Genomic DNA, 16,942 nt, shown 5'->3' with positions numbered 1-16,942 from the left:
GATGGATGGAGGGAGGGCAGGAGAGAAAACAAGGCAGGCCAGAACTAACAGTGGGGTGAGGAGATGAGCTGAGTCATGTTTCTATTTGAAGGAACGAGGATGAATACTTTGTAATAAGTCCTTTGCAGATAATAATGCTTTTGTTGTTAATAATCTAATAACAAGTAAATAAGCATTGCAAAAGGCTTAACAAAAATAAAATGCTTGCTTAGGCCGGTGGTTGCAGGGGCCTTGACGTCAGTCAGCAGCAGCTGGGGTGGGGAGGGCTCTCAGGTGTGTGTTTTCTTAAAATCTTTCTCGCTGTGCCTCTGTTAGAGGAGCTTGCCCTGTGTGGCTGATGCCTCCAGGAGCTTGCAGAGGTCTTGTGCATGCTCTGCTTTCAGGGTATTTGGTATATCTCAGCAGAGCAGCTGGGGCTGGTTGGGAGCAGACTCTTGTGGCAGTTCGTCCTTTCTGTTGGCAAATGCTGGTCCCTGGGGGAATGGATGGGCCCCCAGTTTTCATTACAGAGTGTTCAATGGGGCGGCAGGTGTACGCTTGCTTCTCCTGAAGTGCGTTGCTAGCCCGGAGCTGTCTTGCAGGGGAGACAAGGGCCCTGTCTCTGCAGGAAGCCGAAGGGTTTGGGTTCTTTGAGATATTGGCAGAATGAGAGCAGGATCGGGAGAACTTCATGGCTGCGTGGGTGTTGTCTGGCGTGACCCGTTTTGATGCAGATGCCTTGGGATTTGGGCTTCCTGCAAGCCGGGGCCCGCAGCCTCTGCGCTGCGTCGGCTGGAGCTTGAGGGAGGCACGTGTCGGTAGATGCTGAGGACTCTCTGTGTCTGCAAAGCCATCCAGTTCCCCGAAACTCAGACACTCACACCAGCAATCTGCATAGGCTGTGCAGGTCTACAAACCATTAATGGCAGCGCCTGGACACAGGGCTGTGTTGCTAAAAGCCTTCGTCGTTCACTGAATAAACTCCCAGACTTGTGCCAAGGACTTTGTCAGTGCTGGGCCCCGCTGCACAGCATTAGATCGTCTGCTTGCGGGACCTGGGGTGCCTTCTCCCCTCGTAGCAGCATCCTTTTGCTGCAGCAGGCTTGGTCATGTGGGCAGGGATCAAGGAGAATCCAGTGAGTTAAGAAAGAGAATCCCATATTTAATGTAATTACAGGTGCAGGAAGATCCCGCGCGCGTCTCCCTTCTTAGCCTCCCGGTGCCCTGAGCCCCTGCCTGGGCTTTATTCCTGCTTTGGATGCAACAGGCAGCTCCTTTCATTCCCTGCCAGGAGCAGCATCCCATCGCTGCCCCTCCTGACCGCCCTCTCCTTGCCTCCGCAGGTCCAGAGGCCGTTCCCAGCCACACACCCGGCATGACGGACGCTCCACGGGATGCTGGCCCCAAGCAGGCGGCACCGACGCGGCCGGAGAAACCGGCTGCGGACTTTGGCTACGTGGGGATAGACGCCATCCTGGAGCAGATGAGACGGAAAGCCATGAAGCAGGGGTTTGAGTTCAACATCATGGTCGTGGGTGAGTTCTCCCCCTGCGCCAGCTGCCCACGACGTGCTCAGCGAGCTGTTTTTGTTCCTCTGTGACAATGTTTGTCCTCTTGGGAGTCTCCCTGGGAGCAGCAGCTCGGGCTCAGCATTGGGGTCTGTGCCTTAGGAGTCAGCAAACCCTGCTCCTGAGGAGCTGGCTTGAATTCAGCTGTCCTTAAAGCCGTCTGTGTGATGTGGTTCGTGGTCCCACACATCTTCCCGTGACTTGGGCTGCTGTACCTATAGGCACGTCCCAGAGGGGAGCACCTCAAGGGGTGTCAGGACTCCCTGATGCCTTGCCTGCTCTCCCAGTACCAGGGAAGAAATGGCACATGTGATTTACTGGTGGGAATAAAGACCAGCAAGAGGGGTTTGCATAGCCAGGTCATTTGGCCTGAGTAGCTTCTGCTACTGGTGACTACTGTGGGGATCCGCAGTGTGACACAAGGGGAATGAGAGCGTCCCAAAGGGTGTCCACGTGCAGGGAGGGAGGGCTGGAAGGTTGCGTGTCCAAATCCTGCTGCCCAGGGGGGCTTCTTGGGGTTACAGGAGGGCCTGATCCAGAGTCTGCTAGATTTGTAAAACATACTAGTAGTGTGCTGTAGCTTCTCAGTGAGCTCTGCTCGTGCTTTGCCTTTCCCATTTCTTACACGAATTGATCTATGTGGAGGGTTCCCTGAGCTGGGAGATCCTGGCAAACCTGGCCACTGCAGAAGGTTATTTTTTTAACAAATCCAGCTCTTTGCTGCCAGTGAAGCAGCACTCCCGGGGCAGAGGGATCTCAACACTCATCCCGAGAGTCCGCAAGCAAGACTGCATGAGCTGAGCCCTCGTTTCCCTGCCAGAAGAGGCACCCGTCCCTCTGCGAGCAGGCTGTGCCGCGGCAGCGCCTCGGCTTTCTGCTTTGCAGATGCGGAGGGATGTTCAGGAAGGCTTTGCCTTGGCAGCGCTGTGTGTGGTATGAAAGCCTGCGCTGTAACACGGCTGGAAAACATTGTTCTTCCCTTGGCAGGCCCTGAGCTGACTGTTTACAGGCTGGGGAATTCATGGCAGCGTAAACACAGCGAGCTCTGGCCCTCCCAGAAGATGCGGGGAGGGGTGCGGGAGGAGCAGCACTTCACCTCCAGGGAAGGGGTGCTCTGGTGAGGCCGGCAGGCAGCAGCCAGCCCTTGTCCTGCTGCATTTCTCTAGGTCGGGCTTTTAGGGATTAGTTTAGCCTCTTTATTCCCATCCAGCCTAAGCTGCAAGCCCTTGCGTTGAAGTCTGCAATCGCTGTTTTAGGGGCGGGAGATGCAGGGATGGAGGTGACCTGTCCTGCACAGGAGGTGAGCGCTGGGGGGATCACTCACCCACACCCTGTCCTTGTCATGGGGCTTTTTGCAAACCCTCTGCCCTGTGTACCAGGGTCCCTGTACAAAAGGTTTCCCCCCACTTCCCTCCCCTCTCCCCACGTGCCCTGTTGGATGATGAGCAGTGCAGTGAGAGCTTTGCTTTGGCTCTCTGCATTCACAGCTCCAGGCCTGTTGGCACTTGGCCCCGTGTGTTTTCAGGCAGAAGAGAATCAGGAGCACCTGACCCTGGTCCAGCTGTGATAGTGGCTGGCAAACTGAATTTTCTTGTGCAGGATTGCAGTGTGCCATCGGTAGTGTTGCAAACTCAGCTCTAAATTGCTGTTGGATCAGGCAGTGGGCTGGACAGGAGGTGATGCCTAGTGCCAGTGTGCTGGTTAACCCTACTGTTGGCTTAGCTCTGGGTGCCTTTGGATGGGTCAGGACCTTGGATGGGTCAGGATGGAGGTGAAACCCTTGCTGATTCTGTGCTTAGAGATGCTCCGTGGTGCCAAGACGACACTGGTGATGGTGCCGCGATAGCTGGGTGCAAGGTGGCTCGGCAGAATGGGGTCGAAGGGGCCCCCATGGTGTGTGCAGGAGCTCTGCAGTGATTGCAGGGGGTACAGAATGTCTGCTCACTGGGTTTTGAGGATTTGCTCTGGAAAAATTGTTCTCCAAACTCACACAGCTGGTCTGGAGATACGAGAGCTGCTGGTGTCCTTTCCACACAGATCAGCCTCAGCTCTGGGGATATAAAGTATGAAAGTGCTTCTCTCTAAAAGCTGTTTACCCTAAAGTTGTGGAATTTGATGTGCTTCCTGGGATGTTGTTTGTGGAACTCGGAGGATCTCCTGGCCTAGACCTGCTTAAAGGGATCCGTGCAGCCAGCTGGTCCGATTGCAAAAGCAAGTCCGGCAGGGGAGCAGCAGCACGTGCTGCAGGGCTGAGGTTTAGAAGGCTGTTGCTGCTGTTAATCCTGTTCAGCTCAGGGCTTGCAAAGCTGCTCCGAAGTCTTTTCCTGTGGAGCTAGACAGGGGAGGCTGTGGGAGGGTAAAGGCACAGATGTGTCAGGCTGCCCCTTCCCCTGGTCCCCATGCCCTCCTTCAGGGTTACTGAGCATCACGGCAGCCCTTAAAACATCCCTGACGATGTCTGTCTGTTCTCGGGGTTGCTGTGGTTTCGGCTGGATGCAAGGAACCAGCTCTTGACCTACTCATTCCCAGCAAGCCGGCTGCTTCGGAGCCGGGGAAGGTGTTCGCTGCTCACAGCGTCCTCCTGCCTGGGATGGACTAAAGCTTCTTGAGCCAGGGAGGCTGCAGAGAAGGCTTTTACCTCCCTCCTGCAGATCCGGTGTGGGCTGAGCCCATCAGCATCCCCATCCCCTGGCCCCTGAAAAAACAGCCCAGAAATGAGTGAGCGCTGACTGTGGTTTCTGTTGCTCTTTTCCAGGTCAGAGTGGCTTGGGGAAATCCACATTAATCAACACCCTCTTCAAATCCAAAATCAGCCGGAAATCTGTACAGCCGACTTCTGAAGAGCGGATCCCCAAGACCATTGAAATCAAATCCATCACTCACGGTGAGGCTCTGCAGATCCCACCTGGTGCTTTGGCTTTTGATTCTGCACTGCCTTGTGTCTCTGGGGGCTCACAGGGGTTGTGGACCTCCACTAAGCTGCTGCTCTCATCTCTCTGAAGGGGCTTTCACCGTCCAGAGGTGCTTGCAGGGCTGAGAAGACTTTTTTTTTTTTTTTTAAATTTTTTTTTTAATCCACCAGCATCGAGTTAATTGTGATGGAAGGGAACAAGGGAGGTGGCCATGGGAGTTATATTTCAGGGCAGATCAATGCTGCATCCCTTTGGAGGGCTGATTTGTGCCTCTTGGAAGCTGTGAAAGTGTGTTTCTTCCCTGGGAGCAAGCTCCAGCCCTCCAGCTGGTTTTGAGAGGGTGGGCTTGGCCAGAACACCCATCCATGCTTGCCTCACGCATTGGCTTTCCTCTCCATTTCAGAGATTGAAGAGAAGGGAGTCCGCATGAAGCTGACAGTCATCGACACCCCGGGCTTTGGAGACCACATCAACAATGAGAACTGGTGAGCTGGCTGTGCTGACCTGGGGACCAGTGCAGAGGAATGTAGCTACACCCCAGCGTATCTCGACCTGGAGCTGATGCTGAGGGCAGTAGCCTGGTCCTGTGCCACCCACGCTCCGCGGCGAGCAGGGGAGAGGGTTGTTGTGGACGGCAGCGTGGTGCCATGCTCCCCGGGGCTGATTCTGGACCCCGTGAGAGCCCACAAACATCCGGCTGTTCCGGGCATGAGACAACCTTTGTTTGCGGCTGGGAGCAGCTGCGTGCTGGCGTGGCCGGTCCCCTGACCTCGCTCATGTGGCTCTGAAGGCTGAACTCTGCCAGGAGTCCCTGAGACAGTGGCTGGCTGTGCAGGGTGGCCACCCTGGGCCGGGGCAGGACTGGCCTGGCTGGCCCATGGCACGTAGTTCCTCTTCCCTGCAAGCTGGGCTGGGCTTGTGGGGTTTGATGATGCTCTTGCTCCTGTGCCGTGACATTGCACAGGGAGCCAAGGGATGCTCTGGGCCCTGTCCTGCTCAGCAGCTGGGTCCAGGAGGAGAAAAGGGAGGACGTTTTAGGCATTTGCTTGTCTAAACCAGCCAGTAAATCCCCTCCTGCTGCAGTGCGTGGAATTGCCAAGGGGTCAACGCATGAGATGTGTGATTTCCCTGCTGCATGAGCGGGAGCTGACAGGAGCGTAAACATTTCCCGTGTGAGTGTGTTTTCGTTTGTTTTGTGGGATTCTGTAAGATGCTGAGCGTCCCCAGCTTGGTGGGCTCTGCTTCATGCCATCAGGCCACATAGGAGATTCAGGGTGGTCCAGATCCCTCACACAAACCCATATGGTCCCGTGTTCCTCTCTCTCTGCAGCTGGCAGCCCATCATGAAGTTCATAAACGACCAGTACGAGAAGTACCTGCAGGAGGAAATCAACATTAACCGGAAGAAGCGGATCCCTGACACGCGGGTGCATTGCTGTATATACTTCATCCCAGCCACCGGCCACTCGTACGTACCCTGCCCTCCTTGCTCAGAGCCTCGGGGCTTCCCTCTCCCATGCTGGGTCTTGGGCAGCTCAGCCCTCAGGGTCATTCTTGGGATCCCCTCGTGTTTCCTGAGGAGCTTGAGGACAGCGTGAAGCTGTCCTTCCTAGGGCTATAGCATCTGGAGCCCCCGGAATAACACAGCAGAGCTGCTGCACCCCAGAGAAACGGGGCATTTTCCCTTCCAAGGGGCCATCAGAGCCACTCTGAGCGTTGCTTTGGTCGCCTTGCTTGCTCAGCCGAGGGCAGACTCCAGTTACTAAGCTCTCAAATGGGACAGAAGAGCTGCCTTTGCAAACAGAACGTTAATTTTTTTTGCAGCCTTTGTAAGGGGAGCAGCCGGTTTTCCTTGCACTACCGGGGAAGTAAACACCCTCATCCTTTAAGGGTATTTTCTAGGTTGTTTGACTAGTCTGCAAGTGGGATGTAGTTTACTCAGTGCAGTGTTCTCCTGGCTCTGGCACTTCTCAACTGACAGCATCAAAGGCTCAGATCTCGCTCCTTTTTTTTTTTTTGCTTTCTTTCTTTCTTTTTTTTTCCTTAGGCGTGCAGCCTGCAGTGAAAATCTGGGGTGCTTAAAGTGCCTTGAAAAATGTGACTTCCAAGTATCACAACAGAAAATGAGACCTAAGTTTCCTTTTGATTTGTGTCAATTCCTTCCACTTCTGGCTCTGTCTGTGTGGGGATTTTTTGGGGGATCTGCTTTCAAAAGTAAACTTAAGCCGCCAGCACTGTATTAATGTCAGCCTTTTCCTCTTCCCCGTGTAGAGATTTATTCCAATAGAGAAGACTTTGTTTTGCTTCTGTCAGTGGGTAGACCAAAAATGCATCCTTCACTGGAATAGCATGGCTGCATGGGCCAGTTATGCTCTGCTGGTGTAACTGGCTGTTGACTGGGAGCAGAGGGGCTGACAAAATGTTTATGGTTTAACATGACAAAGCAGAAGATGTTTCAGAGGGAGGTGACATTTTTAGGCCAGTCTGGTGCATCGATCCCTCATATCTCAGCCCCCATCTTCAGACCCTGCCTCATCAGGTCGGGGTGTTGCAGCTTTTGCTATGCTCTAGCTTTTTCAAGGTTTTTCTCGTTGCTGTGGCTGTTTAACTCTTAAAAGCGTGCCCGAGGCTTAGACCCTGCAGATACCTGACCTGCACAAGGGCTGCACAGTTTGGGTGGGGGCAGCTGCCCGTCCTGGCCCCCCGTGTCCTTACCCCCCGCCGGAGCCTCTCCAGCCCTGTGCTCTGGTTTCTCTCACCCGCCAGCTAACAGCAATTGCGTGGGTATTCAGCTGCTTTTTTTATTTCTTTCTCTCCGACAAACATGTGTTTCCAATATCCGAGCAAGCCTGGCGGTTGGAGGCTGCTGTTGTTGCTGAGCCCCGTGCTGATCCTCCTTCTCCGTAGCCCCCCAGGCCCTGGGTTGGGGGCAGCGCCTCAGTGCCCTGGTGTCAGACCTGGCCTGTGTCCCACGCGTCCTCTCCTGCCATGTGATGGAGATAAGATGATGAATGAGTGAAAGGGGACAAAACCTACCAGGAGGGAGAAGTCAGGGGGAAGTTTTGCTTCTCCTGAGAGCTCGAGCAAGCGGTGGGTTTCCTTTCTGCTCCTTTGTGAAGCCCAAATTACGTTTCTTACCATCACAGACAGGTTTTCCCCAATGCTACCCATGGTCTGCAGGCATGGATGGATGGCGTGGCCACCTCTCCTGGTGCTGGTAGCAGAGGATCACGCTCGTTTTAGAGGACAAGGGGCTTGGGAGGCCTTGTCATGGGGTTGTCACACAAGGTTGAGTAGAGGTGTGTGCCTGTGCCAAGGCAGGCAGTCCGTGGTCCCTTGCAGAAGGGCACAGGAATCGCATCAAGGTCTTTGCTCTGGTGCCTCTGGCTTCTCTGGGAAGTGACGGGGACTGGTGTCCGTCTGTCCCTCCTGCTCACGTGGAGGGGCACAGCACAGCACTGAGTATCCCTTCCCTGGCCCATGGATGCTGCAAGCAGCTGGGACTAAGCCTGCCAGGTTATTGGGTGAGAGCTTTCTTATCTCTTAAATAAAAAGGATGTTTAAAAAAAAGCAATTAACCAGGTGCATGGGTTGAGAGGCTGGAGCAGACGATTGCTCAGCTCCATTCCAGTCTGGCCTTCCCATCTGGGCAGCAGAGGGGTTAACCAGTGGAGAAATGTCACTGCTGTCTCTCTTTGCAGGGAGTTTGGGCCAGGTTTTGCCACCCATCTAGTTCACAACCAGCCTGCCCTTCTTGTAACGGTCCCCTAAACCCTGCTTGCCAAGGCTAAGTAACATGCTGGCAGGGGCCTTTGGCTGCAGCGACGTGAGCCCAGCTCTTTGCCACCCAATAAATTTCTCAGCTGTGCCCCTGGTGAAGCACTGCTTGGCTCTGGAACGGACTCTGAAACACCATCCCGGCCTCGACAGCCCCTTTTCTGCCTGTGCCAGAGCTGTTGGCTGATGGGCTGCCATCCACTGCCGTGCGCCGTGCCAGCTGACCCTCTTGGGTGCCCGCCGGGTCCCTCGAGCAGACTGATGGGTCCTGGGGCTGGGCGCTCGCTGGTGTTTGCTTTGTGCGCCGCTCAAATTCTTGCTGCTGTTTTGATCTGGGACACAACCAAAAGGAAATAACTTTGCAGCTCGCCGCAGATTTTGATTCCTATAGTGGCATTTCGAGGAGCGAGCCTCTGCTTAGATCCTGTCTGTGCATGGTGGCTGCAGGCAGTGCAAAAATAATGTGTGCCCAGCCACTCTGCTTTCCCCATCCCCATTGCAAGAGGAGATGGGGAGCAAGCAGCACCATTCAGGGTGGGCTGGAGCCCTTCCCACAGCTCCTGCTCCAGCCCATCCACTCCCCTTAGAGCTCCTCCACCCCCTCACAGCAAAGCCCAAAGCGTGTATGTGTCTAGTTGCAAGTTAATAATATTGGGGATCATTTGGGTAAGGGGGAAGAGAACAGTTGCTTTTTCCTCTTGAGTTCTACCCTCTCCTTTGTGATCTGCTTGGAGCAGATCGTGCACACCTGAAATGAAATTACCTGCTTTCTCTTGCTGTTTTGCGTATTTTTGTATATCAGGGTTTCAGTGCTAATCCTCGCCGTGTGCTGGTGTTGATGTTTTGTGCAGGTGAACCAAATTCAGATGCTTGTCACGGGATGGTGGTGGTTAAACGCCAAAACTGGTCCCTGCAGACAGCAGCACAAGTCCCTACGCTCCGGGGCTCTGCCTCACAGGACTTGAAGAGGAATTAGGTCTGGGCTTGCCCCATCCTGACCTTGACTGGGTCCGCCTGGGTCTGTACAAGGCTGTTAGTGCCAGTCAAGCTTTTTGCACTCATGATTGTCTCAAGCCACTTATTCTCCTTTGGTGTCTTCATATGAGCACGATGTCTAGCAACGGGTCTTGGTCTTAGTGAAGAGAATCACTTTCTTTTAAATACTTCAGTTTTTGAGGGGGCTATCTGGGAGGAATTGAGAGAATATCCAGAAACTTGCAAAATACTCTTAGGAGCATAGTTTGTTCTTCTGGGGTCTGCCCCTTGGTTCCCTTGCTGTTCTCCAGCGTGGTGCAGGGAGGTGCCCGTGGGAGGTGACCTCCATGGACGAGGCACTTGCAGAAGCCCATCGGAGCAGAAAGTCTCGCCAGAGGTGCCTTGGGCGCTTCTGGCTTTGGGTGCGAGACGTGGGCACTGTGCCTGCGTGGATGCTGGTGGACACGGGCAGGGCTGTGGGCTGGCTCTGCCTCCTGCTCTCAGGCTCACTGCCAGCATCCTCTGGTTATTGGTGAAGGCTCGGTAATGGGGCTTTTACATGTCAGTCGAGCTGAAACTCAACTGTTTGGCTGATTTTGACTTCGTCTGCATCGGCTACGTGTGCATCCTGGTCTTCACACTGAAAGAAGAGCTGATGAAAGAGGCAGGAACGTGGTCTCAGTAGGGAAGAGGCTTTTAGAAGGGAAAAATTGTTTGAAAAATAGCAAAGAGAGAGGAGGGGAAAGAAGTCTGCTGGGAGAGAAGCATAGCTGCATTACTTCCTTGGAGGTCTGGGAAATACATTATGCAGAGCTCCAAACAATGTTTGCCAGCAGCAAGTCTGCTTAGATGTGTCCATGGGGGTTTCTTTGTGGTTTTTTTCTGTTCTTTCTTTCTTTTTTTTTTTTCAATAGCCAAACTCTTTCTTTCCTGAGGCCCAGGGTGATCTCTGACTCCCTAGTTTGTGTTAGGAGCTCGTTTGTCTGCACGCTAATGATGTGCTCTGGGCTATGTGTGCCAATAGTGTGAGGGGAGAAGGTCCACCTGGCACAGTCCAGCCTGATCCCTGGGAGAGGGTTTGACCAGGGACGGGCTTGACTGGGTCGCCAGTGCTGGCTGAACTGGAGCAGCCTTGAGCTGTTTTCACATCAGCCGGAGCTGAGTGGGTCTCTCTGGGGCTGGATGTCCCTCCCTTGGCGCTGGAGCTGGGAAGGGGTGGCCTCGTGAGATGGGGATACTGCCTCGGGACTGCCTCGGAGCGGGGTCAACTCCTTCCCCGTGGCACTCTTATGACTCTAGCTGGGTTTGCAGGAGCTGTGCTGGATCTCGGGGGTCTCTGAGCCCTTTGTACGGCCCAAGAAGGCCATGGTGGGGTTTGGCTTGAGCACGTTCATGGTCATATTCTCCTCGAGGGCTCTGCTCTGCTCCGTGTTCCTCCACACAGGGCTCCTGCTGGGCACCTGCTTGCACCTGGGCATTTTAAGTCACTGTCCCGTATATTTTGGTTTCTTCCCTGCTGTTATGGGCCCCTGGCTCGTGGCACAGGGCTGGTCTGCCCTTGGGGAGGTCTTGTTCTTGGCCCCAGCTCTGCCACTGAAGCCTGTGGCTCCTCTGAAAGGTGATTTCCCCTCTCTCTGCCCCACCAAAGACAAGTCGGGTTGTGTCTTGCTGTCACGTGTCACCACTGGAGGTCATGAGGACGTACAAATGGCGGAGGTGTCCCTTTGCTGCTGGGGCTCTGGCATTCACCTTTTTGCTCCTTCCCTGTGTGCTTTCAGCGAGGGCTTGTTTCAGACAGGCTCCTTAATGTGTGAGAACCCTAAAGATGTTCCTGTAGCCTGTTCTCGCCTGGAACCTCCAGGTTGCCTTGTCCAAGGCAACATCTGCTCAACTGTCCTGCAAGGGCAGATGTCCCCATCACCTCCAGAACCACCAAGGGGACCTGCAGCAAATGGACATGTCCCAAGGAAGGCTTTCCTCCCCGCTGGCTTGGAAAAACACCTTCAGGGAGAACTGAGGAGCGAGGGAGTGTCGTGGCCAGGCGCCCTCACCCCTGTCTGCAGCCCTTGGACACGAGGCAGCGTGGCACCGGAGGTCACGTCCCTGCTGTCAGCGGGAGCATTTAGCAGGGAGGGATTTCCCCGAGGACTGATCATTGGGGTTGCACAATCACTGCACTTTGCCTCTGCTGAGGCTTTCAGCGTAGAGATTTTCTGACATTTTTGCCCTCTGGAACAAGCAGGATTTCTTCTGCGCCCCACAAGCCCCTGGAGAATTAGGAGAGCCTTTTTTAATCTCACCCCATGGATGCGAGATGCAATCCTGGCTTGTGCATGACAGCGGGCTGGCGCTCAGCGCAGGAGGGAGTGGGAGCGGGACCTGAGGTGGGTGACAGCTTGGACAGGGCTGGAGGTAGTCTGTCCCCAGTTTGATTTGTACGTCGCGAGCAGGCTGGCCCCACAGCCAGCATCGCTGTGCTCTCATCCCACCTCTGCCAAGGACACACGTGGCTTTGGGCAAGTTCCCGCAGTCCTCTGCGGCCGAGCATCCGCGCAGAGATAAAAGTCTTCTCCCACTTCAGGGGGCTTTGGAGGGTCTGCGGACGATAGCAGGGTGCTTTGAAAGGGAAACGTTTTAAGTGTTTGTCTGCAAACTGCCTCTGAGAAGGACGGGTGCTGTCGTGTTTTTAAGAAAATGTATTTGTCCTATCTGAAAGCAAACGCTTCCTCCTTTGTGTCTAGTCTTTGAATGCTCCCTCTCTGCCGGGGGGTTGCAGCAGCCCTCACCTCACTATCAGTGCGTGAATCCCCTTTTTTCTGCTGTATTTTTCAGGCTTCGACCGCTAGACATCGAGTTCATGAAACGCCTGAGCAAAGTGGTCAACATCGTCCCTGTGATTGCAAAAGCCGACACGTTAACGCTGGAGGAGAGGGACTACTTCAAACAGAGGGTAAGGGGCTGGCGGCTCTTGTTGGGGCTCACCATCCCTCGTACCCCATCCCCTCCGGCCCTTTTTTGCCTCCCCAGCTCCCCCTGCCCCAGCTGGGCTGGGAAGGCGAGCTCCTGGCCGGGAGCCCAGCGCATTCCTCCGGCTGCAGCTCGGAGTGATCCCACGTGGCCGCAGGAAAGGCTTGTGCTCCAAGCAATTCCTTCTGTTTCTCTTGGATCTTTGACAGTTCAGGTTAAGTTTCGAGCTCCAAGTCTTTGGGCTGGTTTCTCCTGCCTCCTTTGTTGTTGTTGTTGATATTTTCAGGCTGGTTTCTGTTACTTTGGGAAGTATAGAGGCTGGAAAAACCCATCCTGTGCAGCAGGAACCAAGCCAAAAAAAAAGAAAGTATGGATCTTCTGAGCTCAGCTGGGCAAGATTAGAAGAAGCAAGGCATAAAATGCCCTTGGTGGGGAGCTGAGGAGCGTCTCTCTGAATCCACAGCGAAGCATGGGCTTTCCTCTGTGCACGTGTGCCTCGTGCTGCCAAGAGATGCCCCGCTTTGGGGGTTGGTTTGTGTAGCTGCTGGATGGGGCTGGAGGCATGATGGCCCCAGCACTCCCTGCAGGGGAAAACAAGCCACCAAGCTCATTGGTCTGAGTCTGAACTGCAGGGAAGTAAAGGGAAAGGGGATCTTGCCAAAAGGCCAGTTTTAGGGGCCACCTAACTCGTATAACTTGATCTCACTCTCAGCTTGAACCATGTCTTAGCACCAAGTTCTTGCGGAGATTCCAGGGCAAGTGCTTTCTGTAGGTATGCAGCAGTTACACATAGGCCTCTCTCCCAGCTTGGCTGCGTTCAGGATGGAGAGGGAAGATGTTGCTGCTGGGCATTGCTCATGAGAGCTGCTTGGGTGGGCAGGCAGCTGCTGCTGTGGTGGGAGTGCAAGCTCCTCTGCCCGCGTCTCCTTCACGTGTTCCTCTGCTCTGCCCTCCTAGATAATGGCCGATCTTCTTGCCAATGGGATCGACGTGTATCCTCAGAAGGAGTTTGATGAAGACTCCGAAGACCGGCTCGTGAATGAGAAATTCAGGGTTAGTGTGTGTGGTGTTGTGGGATGGTGTGCTTGGATGAGCCTTAGAGCTCCGGGGCCTGGTGATGTCCTGGGGACAGGGGTCTATTGCAAAGTGCCTCTATTTTCTTTCCAAAGCTGCTGTGCCCCTGTCCATGGAGTCTGCTCCAGACCTGGGTCTTGGCATCTGCCCAGGACCAAGAACCTTGCCAGAGCTCAGAGCAGGGACAGAAAGAGGGTGAGGAGGACACCTAGGGCAGGTGTCCTCTCCTGTCCACGTCACTGCTCCTTCCTCCAGCCCTTTTCTTCAAATGTTTTCTCATCCAGCAGTGGGCAGGGAGGTCCCCTGGCCCCTCACCCTGCCGCAGGCACAGCGGGTGCCGGTGTCTGCCCATCCCTTGCCTGTCAGCTGCTCTGCTTTCATGGCTGTCAGGTCCTGGCTACAGAAAGTAGCTAACTATTTTTTGGCTAGTAGATCGGACAAATTCAAGGAGAAAAATTTCTTCTAGGGACTCTAAGTACAAAGATACTGCCTTGGATCAGGAAATGGCTGAGGCAGAGGTTGTGGGTGCTGGGGTGAGTCCCAGGGAAGTATCGTGTCTTTGCCCTTGGCTGTACACTGCTGCCTGCTGATGAAGTGCTGGGCTGGACTGGTTTTGGGCTGCGTTTTGACTGGTTCTGGACTGGGCACGTGTGTGGGAGATGCTGCTGCCCAAGCCCTGGGCTGCCTGCGGCTCCTGGCAGGCAACGCTGCTCAGGAGCATAAGGGACAGACCAGCTCATCCCGTGAATCTCTCTCCTGAAAACAGCTTGACATAGGACTTTGCTCATGGGCTTGGTTTCCTGACCAGTTTTCAGGAGGAAAACGTAACTTTTTTTTTTCTCTTTCCTCAGGAAATGATCCCATTTGCAGTGGTGGGCAGTGACCAGGAGTACCAGGTTAATGGAAGAAGAATCCTTGGAAGGAAGACCAAGTGGGGCACCATTGAAGGTACTTTGTCCTTGTTTCCCTACCTCCTGAGCCCAAATCCCTGCTCTGATAGAAGGTCATGAGGTCCAAAGCCAGCAGCAGAAGTTGAGGTATATATAGTGCTTGCCTGCCCCTCCAAAGAAAATCATTTCCCTGGTGTCTGAGGACTGGAAACAACTTGGCCAATACTTCTGCGCTGAATTCTGGGCCTTTGTGTGTGCTTAGGGGGCTGCCGAGTGCCTGAGGGGACACTTCTTGGTGTCTTGTGGTCTGGCTTCTGCTTGGTTGCACAGTTAAATGCTGATGCCTCTGTGTCTCCAGACCGGATTAGAGCCTTTCCCCAGGCACCTGTAGGTCTCTGCACGCTCCGTCGTGCCTTTGGCTGGTGCCCTCCTGGAATCTTTTCCTCCACCTTCATCTGATCAGCCCCTTTCTTTTTTTATCCCCCATTTTAAATCATGGCTTAAAGGCCAGATGAAGGCTCCCGTGTCCAGTGCGTCTACACATTTCTGTGTCCCTGCCAGCCAACTGACATGTCTCCAGTGCCACCTTCCACTTCATGTTACATGTTTCTTTCATTTATAAGTCTTTTGAATAGGAATCCTGTGTTGAGGGATGCCTCAACAAAAGATGCCAGGAAAACTGGTGTATTTTAAAGCTTTGCTGCCCTCTTGTGCTCTGTCCTTGGAAGCTCCGAGTTTAGTTTGGCTCGTTAAACCGTTCACCTTCTGTGTGTGGCATCTGCCTTCAGCACGGGGAGACCCCAGGACCCAGCCATGGCCACGGGCAGCCTTTGCAGAACAGTGGTATTTGTTCTCTTGCCATTTCTGCTTATGTTTGAGTGAGAAAAAAAAATCTGAAAAGGACATTGATTTTTAAGTTCAGATGCCTGGTAAACTGTGAGCCATCAGACGAGTTGTGGTGGAACAACACCCCTTGATTTTTTCCTCTTGCAAATACTCTGGCTTGCTCCAAGCCCTGGTCAGATGGCAGCAGCCCGGGGGGCACAATCCCTGCTGTGCCCGGGGTGTTGCAGGATGCTCATGGATGAAACATTTCTGTGGAGCCGTGCTCAGTGCTTGCTGCAAAGCTTACCCTGTCCCTTTCGCTGCCTTGTTTGGGGCCCATTTAAGCTTGCATTTGTTCAAAGTCCAGGGGGTCAATGTGGGAAATGCTGATGGGAACTCCTTGTTTTGGTGGGAGATAGTGGGAGAGGACTGGGAATGCTCAGTCAGAGCATTCACCAGTCAGTTGGTCATGCTGAGCTGGGGCAGGTACCTGGGTAAATCACCAGCCTTGTAGCAGCAAAGAGGACTCTTGAGTCCTGCATTCTATAGCCCCTGGGGGTAAGTCCTCATCTCAGCCCTCCACAAGCTGGTGAAGCCCCACAGGGCCCTCCTTACCCTGAGTGGTTGCTGTAATCATGCCATGGGTGCTCGCTGATGGGTTTCTTTCTCTTCCTACCAGTGGAGAACACGACACACTGTGAGTTCGCCTACCTGCGGGACCTCCTCATCAGGTTGGTAGGACTGTGCCCTGTCCCTGTAGCCTTCGATCACCAGGTGGCATCCAAAGAAAGGGGAGAGCCCAGCCCAGCTTGAAGCAGTCGCTGCTTCACTCTGCTCATCCCCCCATCCATCCATCCATCCATCCCCTTCCTGCCTGCTGCAGTGCTGCAGCCCCTCTGCGAGGGATGACCTCACTCAATGGGACAGGGCTTCGGGGGGCTTTTCTCAGCCACAGTGCTGAGCTGAGGGAGGAGAGGGAGCAGGGGACGGGTCAGGAATGCTGGCAGCCTGCAGCATGGCTCCAGCTCGCCTGCAGCCAGCTGGGAAACCTTTTGGCCTTAGTGATCCCTCACCAGCCCCAGGTCTCACCCTCCTGCATCCCAGGATAGTGCCGTCGTGGGGTCTGGGCAGTTGCTAGTCTCTCTTGAAAGAAGTGTCCCTGCTACAGGGCAATGAGAGGCTGAGCCCCCTTGGTTCACTGGAAGGGACATGGGGCTCCTAAATTTGGCTGCAAGATAAGCCACACGCCTGAGCTGTTGCTGGCAGCTGGTTGTGGGAGACTACGAGACCTGATCCTGGGGACTTGCAGGACCAAGGTCTTCCCATCTGGGTGTTACCTCCCTAGAATTGCCTTTGCTTCCCTCCTGTGCCCTAAAAATGTTAACCTATAGAGCAGGAGGGGAAATTTGGGCTGCAGGGAGTGTGTGAAAGCAGAGGTTGGGAGGTGCAAGGGTTGGGGCTGAACCTGCGCCCGGCGAGATGCGATTGCTCCCGTCTCCCTTTCCCGCAGGACGCACATGCAGAACATAAAGGATATTACCAGCAACATCCACTTTGAAGCCTACAGGGTGAAGAGGCTGAACGAGGGCCAGAGCTCACTCTCCAACGGCGTGACTGACAAAGAGCTGGTGGCTAACGAAATGTAACCGTCTCGCTCCGTAGCCAGGACCTTGCTCGCTCACGCTCGCTATTTCTCCCCTCTTCCCCCTTTATTTTTATATAAATCCTTTGCCACTGTCCCTCTTCCCCCGCCCTCCCTGCCCTCCCAACCCCCCCTTGCCAGTGTTAACTGACCAAATAACCAGATGCCGTCTCTGTCGTGCGGAACGGGGCGATCGCTCATCCCCCCCTGTCGTCCCCCCCCACACATAAACCTCCTCCCAGTTCTTCTCAGCCCCCTGGTCCAGCATCCCTGGGCTGGGGTCCGTCCCCCCGTGGAGGTCGGGCTCTCGCTGACCCCACAGCCGAGCTGGGG

At 54.5% G+C, this 16,942-nt stretch overlaps 1 protein-coding gene across 2 annotated transcripts; it reads left to right on the top strand.

The window, feature by feature from the left end:
• The first annotated feature begins 1,318 nt into the window (after positions 1–1,318).
• On the top strand, positions 1,319–16,785 carry SEPT9 (septin 9). 2 transcript variants are annotated; one of them, XM_009879446.1, is made up of 9 exons: positions 1,319–1,514; positions 4,303–4,431; positions 4,863–4,944; positions 5,790–5,927; positions 12,044–12,161; positions 13,136–13,231; positions 14,104–14,200; positions 15,647–15,698; positions 16,478–16,785. In XM_009879446.1, the coding sequence occupies exons 1-9, from the start codon at positions 1,355–1,357 to the stop codon at positions 16,611–16,613; spliced, it is 1,008 nt and encodes a 335-aa protein (XP_009877748.1). In that variant the 5' UTR covers positions 1,319–1,354; the 3' UTR covers positions 16,614–16,785. The 2 variants fall into 2 exon arrangements, with proteins under 2 accessions (XP_009877748.1, XP_009877747.1); XM_009879445.1 differs by having other exon boundaries at positions 13,136–13,237; positions 16,478–16,773.
• Positions 16,786–16,942: the final 157 nt, after the last annotated feature.

The sequence above is a fragment of the Apaloderma vittatum genome, unplaced genomic scaffold (assembly GCF_000703405.1).
Source record: "Apaloderma vittatum isolate BGI_N311 unplaced genomic scaffold, ASM70340v1 scaffold20182, whole genome shotgun sequence".
Classification (NCBI taxonomy): domain Eukaryota; kingdom Metazoa; phylum Chordata; class Aves; order Trogoniformes; family Trogonidae; genus Apaloderma; species Apaloderma vittatum.
Note: the sequence above shows the minus strand (reverse complement) of the source record. Positions and strands in the feature narration are given on the sequence as shown.

Coding starts and splice junctions, on each gene's coding strand:
- SEPT9 (XM_009879445.1), top strand. CDS start 1,355: ATGACGGACGCTCCACGGGATGCTGGCCCCAAGCAGGCGGCACCGACG. Junction 4,432..4,862: donor AATCAAATCCATCACTCACG/GTGAGGCTCTGC, acceptor TCTCCATTTCAG/AGATTGAAGAGAAGGGAGTC. Junction 4,945..5,789: donor CACATCAACAATGAGAACTG/GTGAGCTGGCTG, acceptor CTCTCTCTGCAG/CTGGCAGCCCATCATGAAGT.